Source organism: Pelodiscus sinensis, chromosome 2, assembly GCF_049634645.1.
Source record: "Pelodiscus sinensis isolate JC-2024 chromosome 2, ASM4963464v1, whole genome shotgun sequence".
In the NCBI taxonomy this organism is placed as follows: domain Eukaryota; kingdom Metazoa; phylum Chordata; order Testudines; family Trionychidae; genus Pelodiscus; species Pelodiscus sinensis.
Window position 1 is genome coordinate 81,820,140 of NC_134712.1, and position 24,200 is coordinate 81,844,339.

Consider the following 24,200-nt stretch of genomic DNA (forward strand, 5'->3'; position numbering starts at 1 on the left):
ATTATTTAAATCGCGGCTTCATTTCCCTATGCCGGGTAGCCTAATCTACATGCCTCTGACGATAGAGGCATGTAGTCTAGACATACCCTATCTGTCGACAAAGCCTCTACTGACAAAAGCTGGAAATCTAGACGTACCCTATGTGACTAATCTATGTGACATCAGCTATGTAAATAGCAAAGCTGAAGTCAACATACTTACAGTGGCTGCCCCCCTGTCCACTCTGTCTACTCTTCTTGTCCTGGTGCAGTATTGGAGTTGACAGGAGAACACTCAGAGGTCAATTCATCTCATCTAAGCAGATGCGATAAACTGATGGCTGGTGCATCGATTGCTGCAGCATCAACCCCCTGTGCAGTGGAGACGAGCCCTTAGAACAGGGGTGGACACATAAGAAAAATGGCAGCTCACAGTTTTAATCCCTGGTGGGCTGCTGCCGCTTTGTTTATCTGCACCTCCACAGGTCTCGGAGGATCGCAGCTCTGGTCGGCCGCAAATCGCTATTCATGGCCAATGCAAATGGCAGCAAGCATTGCAGACCATTGCAGCCACTTCCCACTGCTTGCATTGGCTGCGAATGGTGATTTGCGGCCAAAGAGAGCTGCAGTCCTCTGATACCTGTGGAAGCACAAGTAAACATGGAGGTGGGATCCCGCCAGGGACTAACTCTGTGGACCAGATCTGGCCTGTGGCTGGAATTTGCCTACCCCACCTTTTAAGCACAATGTTAAAGCTGATGGAGGAAGCTTAGTAGCTAATTTCTTGTCCTTCACATTATGATCAATTTGCCTTTTCCAAGGAGAATAAAATTTCAGCTTTAGTTGTGTATTAACATTTTAAGGGAAACCGAACTCTTTGTATGTGGGGAATGGTGATTATGCGCCACCCTCCTTATAGTAACATCCCAAGGAAACAAGCATTTAAGCATTGCAAAAATATTGTATTATTGGGTTTGATCCACCTCTCATTAAATTAAATAGCAACACATCCACTGACTGTAATGGGAGTTAGGTCAGATCCACAGTGAGAATATTGTGAATGGCTGTTTAACAAAGTTGAGTACCAGTTGCCATACTAAAGAGAGTGTTAAAATAGGGCACTCATATAGAAAGTGAAATGCAATGCAGTATATACACATTTTATTCTTAGAATCTTTTTTTTTTTTTTTTTTTTAAGTGTTAAACTTTAGCTACCTTTGACTTGCAGGTAAAATGCCAAGTAAGAATTCGTAGAACTGAGTGAGGTGACACCTCTTTAGAAGTGCAACATCAATGTGACAGAATTTAATAAGGTGCAAATTATTCTTCATATATTACACTAAGTGCAGGGTCTGAAATTTTCTACAGGCATTTAGAGGCAGCCAGGTTATTTTTATAATGCCTGGGCTGCCTCAGTTTTATGTACCGCTTGTTATTTTTTGACCTGCTGAAAGCATTTCTAAAATAATATTGTTTTAATAATAGTCGTTCTGACATAGTTCATTTTATCTGGCAGATTACAAAATAAAGCACCTATAAATAACACACTATGCTAATGTGGCTGGAAAGCCACAACTTTTAAAGCCCTGAAGTCCTAACTTACTTTAAAGGAAGTGTTTCATAACCATAATCTATTTTATTATAATATTTCAAGAATCTGACTTTTCGGTCAAACTTTCCTACTTAAGTTTTTTTTAACTAAACAGACATCTTATTTGAGAATCGTTACGACAAAAATAATGTGATTATCAAGTCAGGTTTCAATCTACCCGGGTCTCTACCTGATGAAAAGCTTCAGGATTAAAATTGGAAGCCTTTTGCAACAGAATAAACAGAAGATTTGTCCTATTAGAGGGGTGTGCTCCGGGAGTATTCATTTGCCTTGGTCCTTTGATAGTGTAGTTCAAATCCAACTTTGATCAGAGTGACTAGGAATTATTTTGATTACACAGTTCACCAAATTCTAAGTGGAATGCAATTTTAGGACACTCCCAAAAATTGACCAAAGCCAAATTAAATAGGAAAATAATGTCTGAACATCAGAATATCCATTTACTCCATCCAGAGGAAACTCAAGGGGAGAACAATGGTTGGAGGAGAATTAGGATTAAATACCAGCACTTACATATAACATCTTTGATCAAGCAGATACCAGGCTCTAAAAAGACAGCTAATTTTTCTCTCTACAAATAATAACATTCGACTTTTTCACATCCCTGTATTTTTAAGTCCTATTGTGCCTTGTTATCGCAAGTGAATGGAATCAGCAAGGAGCACTTAAATGAGATGACAGTATATAGAATGCAATAGCAAGTCATAAAAACGTACATTTTAGTTGGATGTATGTATGAGATCCTTACCACTTATTAAATGTGCGTTTATTGTTGCTGTTGAATTTCCTTTGGGGGTTCTCCTTTATGGTATTATAAAAATCAGCAGAGTATTAGCTTTGAGAACTGCTTAATAATGTATGTGCCACAGCAGCTTCAAAAAAGCCAATTACTATTATGAACTATTGCATAAATACATGTTTAGGAGGCTTGGAAATATATAATATGTACTGGATCATGTAAATAAATATCCAATACGGGAGCTTTGAAATGGGAATTATTGACACGATGAAGTGTAATGGCTCCAAAGGAATTGTTCTGTAGTAGAGACCTCTTGCAGGAGCTGTGCTCATTAAATCCACTTATTAAAAACTCTTACAAAAGATTTTGATTAAAAACAAAATGACTCGGTTGTTTTAAAAAATGAAGAATCTGTTTGCAAGTGCTTGCAAAGTCCAATAGTATTTCACTGTGCTAAAATTATTATTTGTGGATGATACAAACTTATGCAGGTTAGTGAAGTCTAAAGATTATGTGAAATTGTAGAAGGATTTAAGACTAAGTGGTTGGGCAACACATTGGCAGTTTAAAATAAGTGCAAAAAATGCACAAAATAATGCACAGTAGAAGGAACAACATGAATTATTCTTGTACTTTGATGAGTTCTAAATTAACTGTAATTACTCAGGAACAAGACCTAGAAGCCTTTGTAGATAGCCCAGTGACATCATCTACTAAATGCACAGCTGTATTTTAAAAAGCGAAGCTGTTAGGCTGTATTAAAAGGGAACAGAGAATAATACTGAAAATATAATGCCACTTTACAAATCTGGGGGACTTTTTCATCTTGAACACAGTTTATATTTGGTCACCCCATCTCAGAAACGCTGCAGTCAAAATAGAGAAGGTCAACAAAAATAATTAGAAGCTTAGCAAGAATTCCATATAAAAGATAAAATCGGAATGATTTTCTGATCAGTTGTAAGTAGTATCTCTGCATGGGAAAATAAATATCAGTATTCTGTTGTTTCATTGGAACTAAGCTAATCTACATATAATATTTTTGAGAATGGCAATGTAGTCTTTCCATAGTTCAAGTATAACTGTCTCACTTTTATTTTATGTTTTGCATCACAATAATTTTAGCCCAGTTTTAGCAGAGAAAATGTGTTTCCTTGAGATCTGCATTCTCCTCTTGTATCAGAACTGATGTCTATTCCCATTCACAGTTCAGGAAACCAAAGAAGTTAGTTGAAATCATATTGAAGCCAGCCTTCAGTTATTGATTTGAAATAATACTTGTCCGCAGGACCATTGATATTTCATTTTCCCACTTAAAAATAACCAAAAATCAACCCTCAAATCTGCAATATGTAAGAATATAGGCAGAGGGAGAAAGCCATTTGGACATCTTTCACTGGAGGAGACAAAGAAAGCGAGCATTTTGAGCTCTGAGTTGGATCTGGCTAAGAACTGGCCAGCCATGCTGAAAGAACAATTGTGATGAGAAAACTACTTTCAATCCTTTAGTTTATTAAGTCGAGTTTGAGTCTTGGGAACATATTTTTATGTTGTAACTATTTCTCTCAATTCTTTTTACTTGGTATCACTTAAATGTCTGTTCTTTGCTAATAAACTTGTTTATTTATTTTATTCCACAACCATCTTGGTACACTGTTTCAAACTTTCTTGTTTAACGCTTTCTTATTTGATTTTAATCCTGTCAGATTGGTAATAATGCTAACAATTAGTATTCTATAGCTAACTTTATCTATATGCTAACGAAATACACTCTCAGCAATTCAAATATATATAGTATGTATCTGAATAATATGCTTCCCCCCAAGATGATTTGGCAAAAGATATTGTAGACAAAAAGCATCTTCTAAGCATGGATGACTGACAAAGGAAATAAAAAATATCCCTTTTATATCATACAGCTATGAAGAGAACACTTAGGGTATGTCTACACTACCCTCCTAGTTCGAACTAGGAGGGTAATGTATGCATACCGCACTTGCTAATGAAGCCCGGGATTTGAATTTCCCGGGCTTCATTAGCATAAGCGGGGAGCCGCCATTTTTAAATCCCCGCTGCTTCGAACCCCGTGTAGCGCGGCTACACGGGGCTCGAACTAGGTAGTTCGGACTAGGGTCCTATTCCGAACTACCGTTACTCCTCGTGAAACGAGGTGTACCGGTAGTTCGGAATAGGCACCCTAGTCCGAACTACCTAGTTCGAGCCCCGTGTAGCCGCGCTACACGGGGTTCGAAGCAGCGGGGATTTAAAAATGGCGGCTCCCCGCTTATGCTAATGAAGCCCGGGAAATTCAAATCCCGGGCTTCATTAGCAAGTGCGGTATGCATACATTACCCCGCTAGTTCGAACTAGCGGGGTAGTGTAGACATACCCTTAGAGAGCACTTTGCCAGACTAACAAAGCTAGATATTACTTTAAAGTAAGGATCCCAAATATGCTTTTGAATTTATATTAAAATGATATTGAATTACATAAACATTCTGAATAAATGTGTTGACTTAAGTTAGTAAGGGGCTATAGGAAGAGCAAATAGGAAAGCCATACAATAGCAGACCTAGGTAGGAAATGGTTTTCTTGTCCTGTGAGGATTTTTGAGATTTTAAAAATCTCTGCTTAAAACACAAACAAAACCACCATCAAGTTATTAGTCCCTTTGTAATCTGATGGCTATACAGTGCAACATTTGTTGTAAAGGTATGGTTGCTACCCAAGGCTTTTTTTGTGTTGTGGGTCTTTTTGTTTATGGAAAGAAAATTTAATTATTATTTTAAATTAAAAAAAAATCCTTTACTGAATAGCTAAATAGGCTTTACTCAGTAGCAGCTAAATAGGCTGCTTTTATTTCCTTCTTTGAACTATCCAGACAGGACATGTTAAATGTTTTATGTGCAAATATCTAAAGGGATTGAATACCCAATGGAAAAACCACAGTTGAAATAAAGAGCTTGCAGCACCAGTATTTAGAAATAAAATGCACGTGCACACGGAGGAGAAGTTGAAACTGACTGAGCACCAGCTATTTCAAAGTTCTGTTAGATTTCTCAGTTTTTTGTCCAAGGACCAATCTGTCCATAAAGAAACAGATACTTTAGTAATTTAGAAACATTTTAATTGTTAGGATTTGAAGTCTGATTTTCAGTCAGAAATCACAGCTGGAGAAAATGGCAAGAGTAAGGCATAGTCAGTAAAGAGCTAGATAAAGCACGGTTAAATAAGGTTTTCATGAAAGATTGATTGAAACTTTAGATAGACTGGAGAAATTGAAAAAAAAAGACGTCTGCTCTAGTTAGGCTGTAAATGTATGTCTACACTAGGGAATAAGTTCGAATTAAGATCTGCAACTTCAGCTACGCTAATTACATAACAGAAGTCGAAGTACCGTAACTTGACTTTTGGCGCTGTCTACACAGCAGGAAGTTGAAAGGAGAACACTTCAACTTCCCTTACTCCTCATGGAAGCAGGACTACTGGCCTCAACCGGAGTGCCCTTCTCAGTTCAAATTAGTGTGAACACTCTTCACCAGAGGCCACATTTTTGTGGTCCTGAAAGAGTTGATAGATCACATCATTTCTCTGATTTCGTCAGATTCATTAGGTTTCACTGAAAAATGTCGGAAGAGTATCCCGGAGAAACTCAGAAGTCTAGACATAGCCCGTGTGTCCTATCTTTCCTTCTTATTCCATGGCTGCATAGATTTCTTAAGAGCCTTTGGTGAGGGAACTTTTCAAAGGCTTTCTGAAAATTTACCTATTGGGTCACCCTTAACCAACTGCTTTTGATTCCCTCAAAGAGTTCTGATAGGTTAGTTAGATGTGGTTTCCCTTTATAAAACTCTGTTGTCTCTTCCCTAAAAAATTATGTTTATCTATGTGTCTGATAATTCTGTTCTTTATTATAGTATAAATCAATATGCCCAATATTGAGATAAGACTCACCATGCCAGGATTTCCTCTGAAGAGCTTTTAAAAGTCTATATTCCATTCGCAACCTTCTTTCTAGTCACTGGCAAGGAGTCTGATTTCATTGATACGGTTACATACTAAAGTTAATAGTTCCACAATTTTGTTTTTGAGCTCCTTCAGAACTCTTGGGTGAATACCAACTGGTCCTGGTGATTCATTATTGTTTTAAATGATCCATTTGTTCCAAAACCTCCTCTACATTGACACTTCAATTTGGGACAGATCTGTCACCCAAAAAGAATCACTCTGATGTGGGTATTTTCCTAACATCCTCTGCAGTAAAGATTGATGCAAAAAATTTAGTCATCTTCTTTGCAATGGCCTTGTTTTTCTTGAGTGCTTTGTCATGTAGTGGTCACACTGCCTATTTGGCAGGTTGCCTTGCTTTTGATGTACTTAGAACTACTGTTGGTTTTAGTATGTTGCTTCTTAAATTCTTTCTTGGTCTGCCTATTACATTTTTGTAATTTATTTGCCAGAGTTTTGGCTCCTTCCTATTTTTCTCATTAGTTAGCTACTAGTAGTAATGAAAGGCTGAATTGATAGAGGCCAGTATTTCAGGAGTAGATGGAATAGGTTTCTAGTCCTGGAGTGTTAAGTGCATGCAGTGTATCTGTTTCTGATGTCTGAAGCAAATATATTTGTTACTTCACCTATAAGGAGATATACCTGAGACTCCTTTCGTCTTCCTATTATCTGTGTGGTGAGGTAGAAGTTACTTTCATGTAAGATAGTGGCAAGAAATAGGTAAATTCCTTTATACTATACAATCAGATAGCTGAAACAATAGGGGTCTGCCCAGCCATACAATCACCCGAAGCAAAGACTCATGTAAGGCATACGTGGGCAGAGGGGTTTTGCTGCCCATTATTTTGTGAAGGCCTGCATGTCTGTGAAAGAGAAGAAAAGGTACAGAGGAATTTAGAGAAAAGACAGCATGGAAATGCTCAACACATTTGCAGTAAGAGCTAGAATGTGGTCCTGAAAAAAGCCTTCAGCTATATGCCTACCACCACACTGGTGATGAGCTATTACTGCATGATGAAACAACACACATTCTATGTAAATCCCTCAGCTGTAATTGGGTGCAAAGAACATGGATAAAACCTGCACACACAAAAATGTCTTTTCACATTCCTTACACTGTAGTTTGGAAGTTATTTCTTTCTGGTCATTGGTTTAGAAGAGAACTGTACTATAACAGGTGTTAAAGATGTTTTGAAGTTTATGGTGGATTGCCAACATACATCCAGTAATGCTTACACTTGATATTTTAAATAGTACAAATTAGGCTGCACATTTTTGATAAAAAGGACTGAAAAAGTCTTTTGATGATGAAAAACAGTTGAAAACGTGGCCTTATAGAGGGACTGGGATCAGAGACAAGGAACACAAGCAACTGCAAGAGTGAGATAACACACACGAAAGGGAAAAAAATTAGGGAAGACCGTAGAATTAACAGAATGTGGGAAAAAATGGTAGGTGAAATGTGAAATGGCTTCTAGAAACTTGAATGTACAATGAAGTGATGCTTGTGTGAGACAACAGAATGGATACAGAAGAATAAGACAAAAGCAATGAGCTATTTTCAATCCTCTTCTGAAAAAAAAATTCAGGTGATATTCGTTAGTGGACATAATGGTTATTTTTACAAATCAAACAGCAAGATTTTTTTAAAAAGGCAACCATAAATAATTTTAAAGTTTTGAAAAAATTATCAACCTCCCCCCATTTTTTCTAAGATGGCTAGAGGAGTAATTCCTCATTATCTCTTGTTACCTCCAACTTTTAAAATGTGCTCACACCATTGCAAAGCGGAGGAGTTTATGCAGGTTTATTATACAGGGGGCTCCTCCCAAATCATTTGCAAGCAGAGGAATGAATCCTCACCTTGTATAAATCAGCATCGCTCCACGTTGTGCATTGGTTTACATCAGCTCAGGGCTGTTTGTGTGGAGTTAAATTATTATGAATTATTGTGACTGATATGAGTGAATGTGCTGGACACGAGTTAGGTATGATTAGATATGTTTGAATTTGCTAGAGGATTCTGGGAGCGGGACAGTTGATTTGGAAATATCAGAGACTTTATCTGTGTGTGTGTTTCAACAGCAAACTTTGGAAAATATCCTCCAATGGCCAGCTCAACAAATAAAGAAAACACAAAAACACATGATCAATGAACTTGGCACAGGCTAACCCAGGTCAAAATGTCCCGTTTGGATGGCACCATACTAAGAGTGCGAGTGAATGAGGGTGAAGGTCAATTGGCCTATGGTCTTTGTCTGTTTTGCAGTCTCTTTACAAATATTAATTAGGAAAAAACAGTAATGAAATACCCATGGGGCATATTTCAAAGACATGTGACTATTTTGAGAATAGAGGGTATAAATATTAAGAATATATAGGTACAGTTTTTAGTTCCCCAATTAACATCTGAAGAGGTTTTTGGTACTGTAAGACAGAGGATCTCAGGGTAGCTCACCCCTGCTATGAGGGACTTTTAAAGGACTTTTGAACCAGAGGACCTAAGGCTAACCAAGACCCTGCTATAGGAGGGAGAGAGAAAAGAGAAGACGTTTCCATCTAGAATTGATAGATATACCTGTTTTGTCTGCCAGTCAAGATACTGTGTAAGGCCAACATGGTTACTGAGGGTTTATGCTTGGAGAATTAAGGATTATGAGGAACATGCATTATATAACCTTTTACTGTTTGTGTAATTCTTTCTCCAGTAATCTGCTGTGCATTGAGCAAATTGAATTTGAATTTTCACTGGTGCGGGTAACTATTTGCCCAGCTGTGGGCCATTAAAGATCCATTTCAACAACACACCGTCTAGATGTAGTTGCATTCCTGGGAAAAGATGAGTAGCAAAAGTGACCTCTATGTTTTCCCTGCTTGTGTTTCTGTGTCACTGGATTTGCACTTCTTTTATGGATACTTCTGCTCTCAGGAAGAGTATGGTTCTGTGGTATATGGGGATATTTAGGTTTCCCACTGTCTGGCCCATATATGCAGAGGAAACATAGTATCTCTCATGAATTTCAGGTTGAGCAAAGATTTAACCTCTAGTGTAATGTATATTGTGCCAAGCAATGCTTTTCTTTTGTGCCCTCCTGAATTCCCTCTTTGTTACTCACCAGTACTGCTCTGGATGGTCCTCACTGTGGTGGTTGTGCGTGGGGGAGATGAGGACCTCAGTGACACGCATTCATCATCTTGGGAACAGCCCTTCTCAATTGCTCTCACATAGCTGTGGCTCCTCATGCGGAAGCAGCCTGGCATTGGCAGATCCAGAGCCTCTACAGCCTGAGACTCTAGTTCGCTGAACACGGACTCACAGACTGACTCAAACTGACCATTTACTTCCATCTCACTCACCTGCTGGCCAAGAAGAGGTAATTTAATTATGTCCCATAGATCAATCTATTCTGTAATAACATTTAAAAGAAAAATGGAGCAATAATTAAAATTTCCTCTAAAAGTTCCCTTTGAAAATGAACAGTAAACGATTTACACTTTAAAACTTATGTTTTTATGCAGTAAGAATTCATCAAGAAAAATATAAGATGTACCTATTCAGAGTCAAGAAAATACAGCGCTATGGACATTGTGGGCTTAGTCCTGATCTTATGTAACTAATCTAACTTGGGCCAACTTCAGGGATTAAACCTTGGACATCTAGCATTAAGAATTTGAGCCTCTCCAACTTGAATGAAAGGATTAATTCCCTTGGCTGGCAGCTATATCAGACTCATTAACCCTTGAGTGTGGATTACACTCAAAAGCACATGGCCTTGCTGTGTGTGTTACAAACTTCGCTAAGGGTCCACCATGATTCTATACTCAGGATTGAGCCATGAGATTGGCATTATAATTCTAACAGTCATCAGTGGAAAAATGCACATTTGAAACAATAACGTATATCACAATTTCACTATTTTTCAAGCATTCTAAAAGCAGCTACACCAAGGGAAAATGTGAATTATTTTGGTCTAGGGAGATATGAAAAATGTTATACTAGGATGAATTTTAAGAAAAAAATAGGCTGAGTAACAGGGCATACTGCTGAACAGTGAAATCTATTAGACTGTGGAATAACTTCCTAAGGGGAAAAAATTGAAAGAGATTGATCGCTTTAAAAATAACTGGTCAGAGCACTTGATATTATTTTATGAAGAACAATCCTACATTTGCATAGGATAAACTAGTTTATCAGGTGTCTCCCGTAGCTCACTTCTAGGATTTTTTTAAGCTTCCTATTTTTATTGGCAAGGGAGCCTGCACCCTTCTGAGCACAGACAGCTGTTCTTGAAGCTTCACTCATCTTACAAATCAACAAGTCTAAATTGGAGTCAAATAGTTTTATCCCACACTCACAATTTCAGTTAGCTGTTTTTTGTGGGCTTCCTTCATAACTCAGTTTCTACAGCACCTGCTTATACTTTGTGCTAACGCTGTAAACTCCTACAGCAGATAATATGCAGAGAGCTCTTCAGAATGTCCAAATTCAGCAGCCCCTGCCTGAGCAGTGCAGATTTCATCATGGATCAAAGTCACTCCATTTATCCTGCATAGCAGTCCATAGATAGAATCATGGCCCCACTGAAGTCTGAGGCAATCTTGCTGACATCACTGAGCCAGGATTTTTTAAGTCCTATCAGACACACTTTTAGGGTATGTCTAGACTACACGGCTCCGTCGACAGAGCCATGTAAAATAGTTTATACGGCATAGTCAAAGAAGCAGGGATTTAAATAATCCCCGCTTCATTAAAATAAAAATGGCTGCCGCACTGTGCCAATGATCAGCTGATCCGGCACAGCAGGGCAGTCTAAACGTGGTGCAGTCGACAAGGGAAGCCTTTGTCGACCGCTCCAGTAAACCTCGTTTATTTAAATCCCCGCTTCTTTGCCTATGCCGAGTAAACTACTTTACATGGCTCCGTCAATGGAGCCATGTAGTCTAGACGTACCCTAAGATTGCTTTGATATTTATATTACACGTACACAGAAATTTTTATTTTATGGTCCCTAGTCCTTAAATGTACATTGGAGTCTTTACTCATTTTTGCTAGAGCTCCAAAGACTATATTTTTAGAAGTGACTCAATCTTTTGAGGGCTAAACCTGAAACTCTTTAGAGGGAGTGCTGAGCAGCTGTCCTCTACAAAAATCAGGCCCCTTTAAGACATTTTATGTAGTGCAACCAAAAACTATTAATTATCAAAATTTAGACCATGACATTTTTAAAGCTTATTCCTTCACAAAAACATAGATGAAAACCAGCCCTATAAGTCCTTTAAAGTTCAAATGCTTTTGAAAAATTTAAATTTGTTATATGTCTGGCTTCATTGCACAAATCGTCAGGTTTCTGGTTCTACACATTGCATATACATTTGAATTAGCTGGTGACTGATTCTGATCTTGTGCTTAGCTGTTCATGCTTGCCACTCACCTGACTAATCGTGCTCATGGCTCTCATGTAGCTTTCATTCCGGGAACGGAATTTAGGAGAAGTTAACAGACTTGCAGGATCCAGACTGTCCAAACTCCTATTGATTGAGACTTCACTCACTGCCCTCAAGTAACTGTGGCTCCGGATCTGAAGTTTTGGGGAATGTTCGCTGGATATCCTACAAGGAAAGAGTGGAAAAGGGACATTGCATCACATTCAAATAACTGGTTGGAGATAACAGTACATTTTTCTGCAGAAAAGTAAGACTCAAACTAGAAAATATGTAACCATGGGGCATTTAAAATTAAGTACAGTACAGTAAATTGCAACTTTACAAATGTGTAATAAATCATTATTATCATCATATCCCACAATAACTATACAATAGTCTTTAAAGGGTAGCTGAAAAGCCATAGGAAACTTTGAAAAACATTCTGTTTAGCAATAAATCTGCTATTATATCATAGTTTCAAGTTTTCACTCTCTTAATTTTTACCAGAGACTTTCAACTGAAAAATATCTTTATTTCCTAAGAGATCATCTCCTTCTGTTGTTTATTCTGTATTCCATAATCCTTTTGCTTGTGACATAATTTCTGCAACAACTAACTATGATTCACCGAGGAAGACTGTGATTATGGGTAATATCTGTAACTAAAGTGAAACAGCTTAGCTAGCTCCACTAACTTCAATGTTTACAATGATTAGATGCATGAGCAGATGAACTCAACGATCCTGGAACCAACTCCTCAGGTGTGTTGCATCCTCTTTGCATTGCACTGCCTTGTCTACATGATTTAGGGATGAGCACTTAAAAACAAGAGCGGTCCTGAAGAGAGAGTCAAAGAGCTTACTTACAGGGGTCTTGTACATCAGACCCCGGTGACTAGCAAGATAGAGAGATAAGGTGGGGGTGGGGTTCCCTTAAGCTTATCTTTTATCTTTCCTTTTATTTTTGAGGGAGGTAGGATAGTACTGTACTTGGGCTGCCTACATCAAGTGCCTTGGATGACTATACTGTAATGATCAGTGCAGAAAGCACCTCCCTCAGTGAGCAGTGTAGTATCCTTTACCTTAGTGGTAAGTTGTTGTATGCTTGATATTATGTTATCTTGGGTTTGGGACAGGGTGGGGGTGCTTGGAGGATATTCAGTGCTGTGTGTGCTGGGGTCGGTACTTATAGTGTTCCAATAAATTCTCACTTGCACACAAAAAGGAGTGTAGAGTTGGGAGAATGTGTTGGCAGTGACTGACATTTTGTTGTTGTTGTTGTTGTTGTTGAAAGCTCTGACAAAATAAGTATCCCTGGGAAAATGTAAGCTGGTCTTCTGCATTTCAATGTGCACATTCATAGCACAACACAAGAGTCTTGTGTTGTGTCACAAGGGCTCTTTATCATGTCAGTATAAAGTGTCATAACTGTACAAGACAAAAGGAAATGGTGATGTGTACAGAAATATACCTCCAATAGTCAGGAAATATTTGTAATTCATCTTTTAAAAAAAAAAAACCTTGTCCTCTTGTTGGTTAAATCTCCCAGAATTCATTTTACTAGGGTACCCCTGATAGCATAGTTCCCATAGAACTAATTATTTTCCAAGCTGAATGCTCCTCCTTCCCCCAGCCTGGAGAGTTCTGTGTTTAACTAGATTTTCATTTTAGATTAGCTTTTGTTTTTAAGGAAAAAAATCATCATGCTAAGTAAAAGTTGAAGGACACTAGTAAAGAAACTGCACAGAACAATCCATTCAAGTGTATTAATCTTATTCCAGTCATGATGTGGGTCATCATATGGGTAATTTTTTATCACTGTTTCACTTGCATTATGTTAACTTTTCATTATCACTGTTGCACTTGCATTACGTTAACTTTTCATTTCAGTGTACGAGGCATTGCAGACATTGGCCAGGGCAGAATATCCACAACTTTGAGCATTTGCTCTCACAAGAAGTTTGCCACATTTTGGAGAATCTTCTTTACCATATGATTTAAAACAATAGGGCTGTGTCTACACTGGCGCGATCTTGTGCAAAAACTTGCTACCTGTCTACACTGGCCGCATGTTCTTGAGCAAGTAAACTGACGTTCTAATGTATGAAATCAGGGCTTCTTGCACCAGAACTCTGACGGCTCCCGCTCAGGAATAAGCCCTTTTGCTCAATTGTTCTTGTGCAAGAGGCCAGTGTAGACAGGCAACATGAATTTCTTGCGCAAGAAAGCCCTATGGTTAAAATGGCTATCGGAGCTTTCTTGCGCAAGAGAGCATCTACACTGGCAAGGATGCGCTTGTGCAAAAGCACATCTCTTGCACAAAAGCACATGCCAGTGTAGACGCTTTCTTACACAACGGCTACGTCTACACTGGCCCCTACTTCGGAAGGGGCATGCTAATTTTGAAAGTGGGAATAGGGAAATCCGCGGGGGATTTAAATATCCCCCGCGGGATTTAAATAAAGATGTCCGCCGCTTTTTTCCGGCTTGGGGAAAAGCCGGAAAAAACCGTCTAGACTGGCCCGATCCTCCGGAATAAAGCCCTATTCCGGAGGATCTCTTATTCCTACTTTGAAGGAATAAGAAGTAGGAATAAGAGATCCTCCGGAATAGGGCTTTATTCCGGAGGATCGGGCCAGTCTAGACGCTTTTTTCCGGCTTTTCCCCAAGCCGGAAAAAAGCGGCGGACATCTTTATTTAAATCCCGCGGGGGATATTTAAATCCCCAGTGGATTTCCCTATTACGAAGTTTAAAATTAGCATGCCCCTTTCGTAAAAGGGGCCAGTGTAGACGTAGCCAACTACTTTAACGCAAGAACTCTTGCGCTAAAGAGTTTTTGGGCAAGATCACACCAGTGTAGACTAGCCTAGGATTGTCTTGCTAAGGGCGTCACACTTTGAAGCTAAAATCTCAGTACATTTCATGGCACAGTTGCTATGGTGCCAGACATGAGAAAGAAAAACAAAAACCAGAATATCTCACACTGAGCAGAAATTTAACAGCAACAGCCCAAAAGTTGCAGCTGTTTCCCTGATTATAAGACTCCCGATTAATCAGATTATAAATCATCCTAACTGCACAAACCAATTGGCATTCATCCCCATTAATCATGTAGGGTATGCATTATTTTATTAATAATGCCCTAGAAGTCCTTTTGAGGTGTCAGGTGTCAGATAGAGACAGGGTGAGAAGGGGCAGTTATTGTAGTGTTTTTTCACTTATACAAACTTTAACATGTCTGAACAAGATATCACTTAAAAATTTACCCAAAACTCAGCTCTGTTAAATGCCACACAGCTCTCTGATATGTCTATTTTCCAGCTGGCAAATTTTGCTCTTTTTCTGTAAAAGCACACAGCGTCCTGCCAAAGAGCCCTTATTTGTTTGATAAAGAACAACAGGACCTTGAACAACTTCTGTTTGTAAACATTTTTCAAAAGCACCATTTTTTTAAAGGTACCTGTGATTGGCTGGCCATCAAGTCACTGCCAATCAGCTCAGAATCAATCTAGAATCTGTCTATAAGTACCTGTGGTCTCAGATGGTCTCATGATGGATCTTTGTTTCCAAGGTTGTGCAATAAGGACCATAGGCCAAAATCAAGTGTTTAATTTTGATACGACCCTATGCTTCTATTAATGGCTTACCTCTTATTATACAAATAAACCATATATTTATATAGTGCTTTTCATCCCAAAGGATCCCAAAGCACCATATACAAACAAAAGAATAGATAAAATAATTAGGAATGCTTTCAAGTACTACCGCATGGCATCTACCCTAAGGGTGAAACACATCGGTGTTTAACTGTGCACAGCAAAGTTATACAACAGTTATGGACAATTGAATTGAATTGAATTGAATGTACAGGAGAAAATCTAGATAGGCAGGTATTACAGAGTCAGGCTAGAAGGACACAGGAGAGTGGTCTCTATTTGGCTCTAGGAGGTGAGCTTGCGCTCGCCCACATCTGAAGGACCCTTCCCCAGCCTACGGGGAGGATTCAAAGAGCCCTAGACTCCAACTGATTCCAGGCGACAAAGAAAAAGAAAAGAGGGATGGTGTGAGGGTCAAAGGGCTAAAATGAGGGAACCGGATGGGGACACCGAGCAGAGTATCCCAAACAGCACCCACTGTCACTCAAAGGTCTCAAGAGAGCCAAAGGACGCCCAGTGGAACTCTGCCCAGATGCAGGAACCAATATAGGAGCAGAAATAGGCCCCATAGTTGCAGGCCCCTCCCTCACCCAACCCCTGCTTCCTACAGGACACTGGTAGAAGGCAAGTATATTAGCCCTAGATTAAGTCTCTGTTCCCAGGGTAAACTAATAAGTGCTAGTCCAGAACCAGCAGGAACTTGCCAGAATCAATCAGGGCAATTAAGCACCTGGAGCGAATTACGTTTCCAGAGTGAAGAGAGTCAGACTAGTCAGAACATCTGGGGCCAATTAAGAACCAGTTGAGACAAGAGCTCCTCTTCAGTTAGTTCAATGTGTACAAGGTGTTTGAGGACAGAAGGAGCTGTGGAAAGTTTCAGAGGAGAAAGTGAAAGCTGGTACCAGGAAGCTGCTGGGGAGGGTTGTGGAAAAGTGGCCTAGGGATTTGTAGCTGTAACATAGCTGATACCAGAAACAATACAGACAGCTGCTCTCACAGGGTCCCTGGGCTCCTCCAGGTTCCCCCCCAATTCCCCATTTCAGTACTAGAGAGACTGACTTTGGTACAAGGGTTTTTCCTACCCTGTACCACTGGAGGGGTGACAGAGACAATGAAGTTTGGTTTTTTCTCTTTTTCCCAAGCTGGCCAATGATGAGAGTAGCTCAAGAAACAGCAAGCTGGTGTCTAAATTGAGGGCTGCTGTGAGCCTCTGAGGGAAATAATCCACCTGAAAGTACATAACCCACTAATGTTGAGGAGAAGCTTTGTCAAAGAATGATATCATTGTCTTAATCAAAATCTCACTCAGATCCAGGAATCTGAGATCTCTGTAATCTTGTCAAAAGTGTGGTGGCTATGTAGTTTCTTTTAAATACAGTCTCATAGCTTATAAAAGAAATACTATAATACAGTATTCTGTAGTATTTATCCAAAACATTTGCAATTTCCAGTAATACCATGATGATGTGTAGGGCATTACTGTAGACTATGACAGCATTTTTAATGCCTGCCAGAAAAGAAACTCATTCTGGTTAGTCAGACTCAATCTGGCAAGAAATTACAAGGTTGCTAAGGCTTGGTCTACACCTAAAACTTTGGTCAATCTAGTGACATGACTTGAGAGTGAAAAATTCACTCAGACACATGGTTAAGCCAACCTAAGCTCAGGTGTTGACACTGCTAAGGTGGATGGAAGACTTCTGTTGTCCTGTCTACTGCTTCTCACTGGGGAAGATTTACTTGCAGAGATGGAAAACCAATTTTTTTGTTGTAGCAAGTGTCTTCACTATCACAATTCTCTGGCACAGCTGCAGTGCTGTAGTACTTGTATCGTAGGCATGCCCGAAGGTGCCCAATCATGTGAAATACATAGCTGGAGTTGCATACCTTAAGCTGACCTTCTGGGCCTAGTGTAGACCTGGCCTTATATATTAGTGGTAGCTTTCTAGCATTACACTGTAGCAAACTTCCTTTTCTATGGGTTTGTCTAAATCAGTGTTTCTCAACCTTTTTTTATAAAGTACCCCTTTAAAAAAAATTATAAGTACCCCCAGTACCCTACAGTTTTCAGACACAAAATTTTTTTCTACCGTTGCAACACATTTGTTTAAACAACTGAATTGTAGTCAGGCAGGCAATGAAATTTCCGTGTGTAAAAAGTACAAAAATAATAAAACGCAGTAAAACATAAAACAAAAATTCAGTTTTCTCCAAATTTCAATTGTGTTGATATACCTCCCCCCCCCCCAGACTTCTCTCAAGTACTTTAAGGGTACTCATACCATTGATTGAGAAACACTGGTCTAAATCACTACCCTTCCTGTAGTTCAGATGCAAAATAACACATTTACTCAATTTAGCTGGTAAAGGTGGTCCTAATTTCAACCTCATTTACTAATTTAGACAATTTCTAAATTAGATGTTCCAGCATCTTCACTGTTCCTCTCAATCTGCTTACATTTAATTTTATACTTCCACTTTACAATGTGGAAAATTGATTTACCTCTGCCAGTAGAGGGAAGTTGAAAACTGCAACTCCCTGCCAACTGCATCAACCAAGAGTACTACGCAAAGTTTCACAAATGTAGAGCAAATGCTTATGTGAAAATTTACAGGAGCAGTTCACTGCTTGTTATTCCCCTGTTTAAAACATTTCAGTCATCCATTGAATAAGCAGCATCAATATCATGTGACTTAAATAACTAACTGTACAACACACATAGCCAGGACATTTTCGTGGGAAAATTCTTACAAATGGAAGTAAACGAGGACTGGCTTGAGATCCCCTCATGAAAAACAGAGGATAAGGGCCTCATCTTGTCCATAGTTACCACTGGTTGCAGTATTTACCACTGTGAGTTGTTCCACTGATGACAGGTAAATGTCAGAAGGACAAGAGCCTAGATGCATAACAAGTACTACAAGGCTACGTCTACACTGCAGGCTTTTTATGCAAGAACAGCCGTTCTTGCACAAAAACATGCGGAACGTCTATACTGCATGCACATTCTTGTGCAGGCTAATTTACAGTAAAGCATCGGAACAGAGGGCTTCTTGCGCAAAAGGTCTTATTCCTTGTGGGGAGAGGAATAACTCTTGCGCAAGAGCTCTTGCTCAAGAAGGCAGTGTGGACGAGCAACAGGGGTTTCTTGTGCAAGAAACCCTTGTGCTAAAATGGCCATCAGAGTTGTCTTGTGCAAGTGAGTATACACACTGCAATGGATGCTCTTGCGCAAAAGCACATCTCTTGTGCAAACGCACATGGCAGTGTGGACGCGCTCTTGCGCAAGACCTTTTGCACAAGAACTCTTGTGCAAAACAGTCTTTCGCAAGAGGCCTGCAGTGTAGACATAGCCCAAAAGTATTTTTTAGAAGCCTAGTTCTCAACTCTGAGTATGCATTTCCTGGTTAACACCTGCAAACTGTGTTGAGTTATTTTTCTTCTCTTTCCCTCTTCATGGCATAATTTGAAGATTGCATATGTGCACTTTTACCAAGTAGCTATTTTCAATATCCTCCATTTTAGCTCGTTTGTGTTTTAAGAACACTTATGTATTCAAAGGGCCTATAGAGGAGTCTGCTTTTCTTTTCTCCAGGGTACTTTTTGTTAAGCAACCGGTTTGGATTTGATAAATGTTCTTTCCCTTGAACACCTGTAAACTGTGGAGTTTAATAAGGATACAGCTGCATGTGGATTGAGAGCGTGTTGAGAGCAAGTATTAGTGCCTACTGGATGTAATTACATCTAGTTTCTCTAGCTGTGTCTTAAAAAGGGGAGCTTGCAGCTCAGATATGACTTGGATCTGCCTCCTCCCTTCGGCATCAAGGCCAGCATAAAGCTGTTTAGCTGAGTTTATTGTTGACTAAGAGAAAGCATCAGCAATTTGTACCTATATATCAAGGAGGCTAGAAATACAAGTATATATAGTGTTGTGTGCATTTATCTATGATAAAAATAAATCCAGCGTATAAGTAGCTATGAAAATGACAGGGACCCTTTTGGTTCTGGTCAAGTTATCAATGACACGTAGGGGGCAGATTCTTTATTGCCCCAAGGACTTTTTGCCTTTAAAGTGACTTAAGGGGTCAAAGGCAATCTCTCCGGAGCACAGAGATTTCCTCTCTCTGCCACCCAAAGAATCTCCATAACCAGAACTATTATTTGATTAGCAGATCCACTGCTTTTCTATCAGCTTTTTCCTCTGTTGAACGAAATCCAGATAGCTCAGTTGTCTCCATGTGTTTCACAATTTACCACCTTCTTCTCTTTATGGCATTGTTTGGTGGAGGCAATACAGGACTTATTAGCTACAGTGAGGATTCAAGAGAAAGATAACCTGTTGTTTCAGATCTGTGAGAAATCTCATACTGCTTGGATAAGTCTATCAGTACCTGTAAGGGCAATGTAACAGCTTGTGGTAGAGTGTAAAGCAGGGCTGGGCCAAAGGTGTGGAGGCAGGAAAAGGGAATAAGGGAATTTGTGTGCAGCCATCTTGGTCTTGTTAACAAGAGAGCAAGAGTCAGGCTAAGTCTGTGGCCTGACAACGTGAGATCTGTAATTAGACGCTGCCTTTGCCTCCCGCCTCCATATGGAGATAAGGATAGAATGCTGACTCTGGCAGGGACCTTGAGATAAGGAGCATCTGGGTGGAACTAAAATAACTGTTAGCCATTGGTGTTTGTAATGAGAAAGAGACTAATTGTTATTGTTATTATATATAATGGACAGTATGTAAACTGCTTCATAATTGCTTGTATTCGAAGATCTGCCTCGGAGGGGGGGCTCCCTCCGAACCAGTTTTTCCCTTGCTGCAGCTCGTAATAAAACTGCCTCTGGCTACTTGTTACTTAAGCACAACGCAGAGTGAAGGCTTGTTTTCTTCCACAAAGGCTTCCACTTCCAGGAGCAGCAATTACCACAGGGATAACTGCTCCAGCCATGACAGGTTAGGCTTCCTCCATACCCTTATCTCTGTGTGAAGATAGGGTACAGAATTGGGGGGAGGAGGGAAACCCTGACATCAGCACCTCCCTCATCTCCCTCCTACACCCTGCACAGCAAGCAGGAGGGTCCCGGGGCGTAGCTCCAAGGCAGAGGGCAGGAGCAGCATGACAGTGGGTGGAGGGACAACTGAAGTGCCAGAGCTTGATAGCTGCCAGGCCAAACCAGTCAGGATCACCTGTCAGAGGCTCCAAGATCTACCGATAGATCCCAATCTATTGGTTGGTGACCACTGCCGTAGGTGATTAATATGTTAACCAAGACAAAAAGAGTGTGGAGGATAATGGTCAAAAGCTGCCTTATGGGGAAAATCTGTCCTTAGATTAAAAACACTAACTACAGACATGCTGATTTATGGAACAGTTTTGTTCAGTATTTTTGTTCATGTTGGGTTATCTTTCCTGAAAAGGTCAGTTAAAGAAAGACATGGTGTTTTAGACACTGAAGACATGTCTGTCAAATGAGGTTCTCTCTTTTGCATGGGGTCAAGCATGCCACTCTACGACACTTCCACCTTTCCTGTCCGAGCAGTGAAGGGATACTGCTTTAATGACACTTAAGAGTTAATATTGTCCTGTGCTAAGTGGATGTGATGAAATGGAAAAGGGCTGAAGGAGCTCCTTTCGCTAATTCACCCAGGCAATTCCAGGAGGTGTTTATAGCTGGGGGCTGAGTGACAATCCACACAGCCCAAATCTACCATGGGTTAAGTTTAACATCATCTGCTCAAGATGTTGTACAGACTCCTTGTGTTGAAGTATGCAGAATGTGTTAAATTAGCCAAAGTGTAGTGTTCTGCAGAATCTTAGAAATATAATAGAAGCAAACTGATAAGGTGCTCTTCTCCACATCTCTGATATTAGAAGCCTAAAGCATTAAATAGAGTTTAACTAAATTAATATCAAAATCCAAAAGCACTGTAGCACAGGTAGCCAGATAAAGATGAAAGTGGTGTAATGAAGACACGGTCATATTCAGAAACAACTCGAGTTCCCTTAGCATCAAAAGCATAAGCCCATGACAACTGAGCTAAAGAAGCAGTTCTGTTAGCTTTCAATAAGTAGCTGGTGTTATGCTTATTGGTAGTAGCTAGCCGTCAGAGTGAGAAATAATCTATTGTTACCGGTTCCTACAGTTTTATAAAGAGTTGTGATACCCTATGTTTTTCTTAAAAATCCAGCTACTGGAGGCATCAGCATCTCAACTTTAATTTAAAGAAAAAGTTTCTTGACCTTATGGTTGCAGAAAAAAAACCTTGAATGCATCAACTCTCTGGACTATAAAACCCAGAAGGCAAGCAATTAAACCCCCAAATTCATTTAAAAATATATTCTGATTTTTATACCACTTTTGGTGTTCTGAAGCCTGACTCCTGAGTATCTAGAGATGGCAATGACAATGCATACACACAAAGACAATGTACTCTTCATGAAAATGACATTTCAGCTATTTTATATCTGTTCATTTTTTCTGGTCAAAAAGGAATTGTTGCTGATGAAATAGGAGTAGCGTTTCTTCACCAGAAGCTGTCAGACCTCTTAAAATAGTAATCTGCACATGGCCGAGCAGTGAAGCTGTATGGAAGCAGAAAATGGACAGAGGCTAAGATAATGATACAGTTATGATGACAATATCTGTATTTATTATCAGTTGTTTTCATAGGGATAAGAATGCTAAATATCTGTATATAGGTATGGCAATCTGGATACACATAGGCTAGATTTTTCATATACACTTCTTCATTACTCATCCCTGTGTAGCAGCTACTCAGCACTTGAAAATATACCAGAAATGGAATATAAAGCTTTTTAGTTTTATGCCATATCTGCAGCTAAAAAAATCCAAATATGTAACGGGGGAGTGGGGGGGGGGGGGGTGTGACACTGACCTATGTGAGGAATCAGATACACAGTTTCAATGATTGATGATGGATCAAATCCTGATTCTTGACAGAGTCAGTCAATAGAGAAATCAGTTTTAAATTGGATGGCAAAATACAGTTCCCAGTTATTATTCAACCCCGACTCAGACAAATGTCTCTAGAATGAATGATGTCAGTGAGAGCGGGTTTGGCTAAGGAAACAGGCTAATACCAGTAAGAAAGAGTGGCTGTGCCAAGGAGGGTAAGAGAACTTGGCTGAGCCTGATGGCTTGTTAGAAATTTCCTGGGGACCTCGGGACAAAACATTTTTCCTTCCACATGCTATTTTGGGCTGCCCATTCCCCAACAGCATACTCAAGTCCTGGATCACTTACTATGGGCACCTTGTCATAGCGACTGAATTCTACCTTCTCCAAGGGTAAAAGCCATGTTTTGGAAGCCTGTGGATTTTCTGACAGTCTCTCCTTTGAAAATTACTCCCGCTCAGAGCAACTCCTGCTCAGAGCAACATTAATTTCCTACGAGAACACAATTCTGACTTGGCAGCTCTCTTACAATTTAAACTGTGACCCTTCCACTGCTTTACAGTGTGTGTTTGCTCCCCTCTGCATACGCATCCCAGGAAGCAGGGTCTTAGCAAAACATTTTAAAACAGAGGCTTTACTATTCCTGTTCTAAAAGAAGCCCATGTATTCCCATCTGCTGCAGTGAGGAGGAGAATAACTTCAAAGAAGATCTGTAGATAGTGGGGTGAGGGAGCTGCATGAAAGGGAACAGCATCAAGTGATCAGACCTGCTCTCCACCAACATGGATCCATCTGTGGGCGCTCTCCCTGACATATGTTAGGGTTGAGTGTGGGCAGAAGGGGTCAAGGAGGGGAAGACATGCCTAATTGGGAGAAGAATGTAGCTCTGTATTTCATTCCAACAATTATTGCAAAATACAGCATAAGATACTGTTACTCCAAACAGTAATCCTGCCTTCTGTGTCTGTTTGGGTATGTCTACACTACCCCGCTAGTTCGAACTAGCGGGGTAATGTATGCATACCGCACTTGCTAATGAAGCCCGGGATTTGAATTTCCCGGGCTTCATTAGCATAAGCGGGGAGCCGCCATTTTTAAATCCCCGCTGCTTCGAACCCCGTGTAGCGCGGCTACACGGGGCTCGAACTAGGTAGTTCGGACTAGGGTGCCTATTCCGAACTACCGGTACACCTCGTTTCACGAGGAGTACCGGTAGTTCGGAATAGGACCCTAGTCCGAACTACCTAGTTCGAGCCCCGTGTAGCCGCGCTACACGGGGTTCGAAGCAGCGGGGATTTAAAAATGGCGGCTCCCCGCTTATGCTAATGAAGCCCGGGAAATTCAAATCCCGGGCTTCATTAGCAAGTGCGGTATGCATACATTACCCCGCTAGTTCGAACTAGCGGGGTAGTGTAGACATACCCTTTGACATCATAGAAGGTGTGAGTAAGTACAGTGGATGGGAAGGCAGCCAAAGGCAGGATGATACATGTGGGAAGATGACTAAGAAATATAGGAACTAACCCCTTTTGGCCCATGGATTCTCTGCCTACATTCGTTTGAAGGCCCCTGCCCCATGCAGATTCTTCAGTTCTAACCTTCTGTATCCAAGAGAGGTGCATGTGGAGGATTTCACCTCTTCTCAAAGTCAAGCATCAGCTGCATGAGAAATATAGGGGAAGTATTCTTACATGTTGGTCTGTGCAAAGGAATATCATTGCAAGTATTCCTTTGGGACTAAAAATCAAGGGCCAAGAATATAGTATATAACTACAGGTTGAACTTCTCTAGTCCGGCACTCTCTGGTCCAGCAACATCTGTGGTCCGGCATGTTTTTAGTTAGCTGGATGTCCACTTACCATGGGTGTGACCAA

At 40.1% G+C, this 24,200-nt stretch overlaps 1 protein-coding gene across 1 annotated transcript in view; it reads right to left on the reverse strand.

Annotated features, from left to right (window-relative positions):
• DLGAP1 (DLG associated protein 1) overlaps positions 1-24,200 on the reverse strand; it is a 597,103-nt gene that overhangs the window by 114,096 nt on the left and 458,807 nt on the right. The window contains exons 6-7 of the mRNA XM_075920931.1: positions 11,770-11,947; positions 9,454-9,694 (exon numbers count right to left, since the gene is read on the reverse strand). Coding sequence (XP_075777046.1) covers positions 9,454-9,694; positions 11,770-11,947 — 419 coding nt within the window. The remainder of the gene's footprint in view (positions 1-9,453; positions 9,695-11,769; positions 11,948-24,200) is intronic.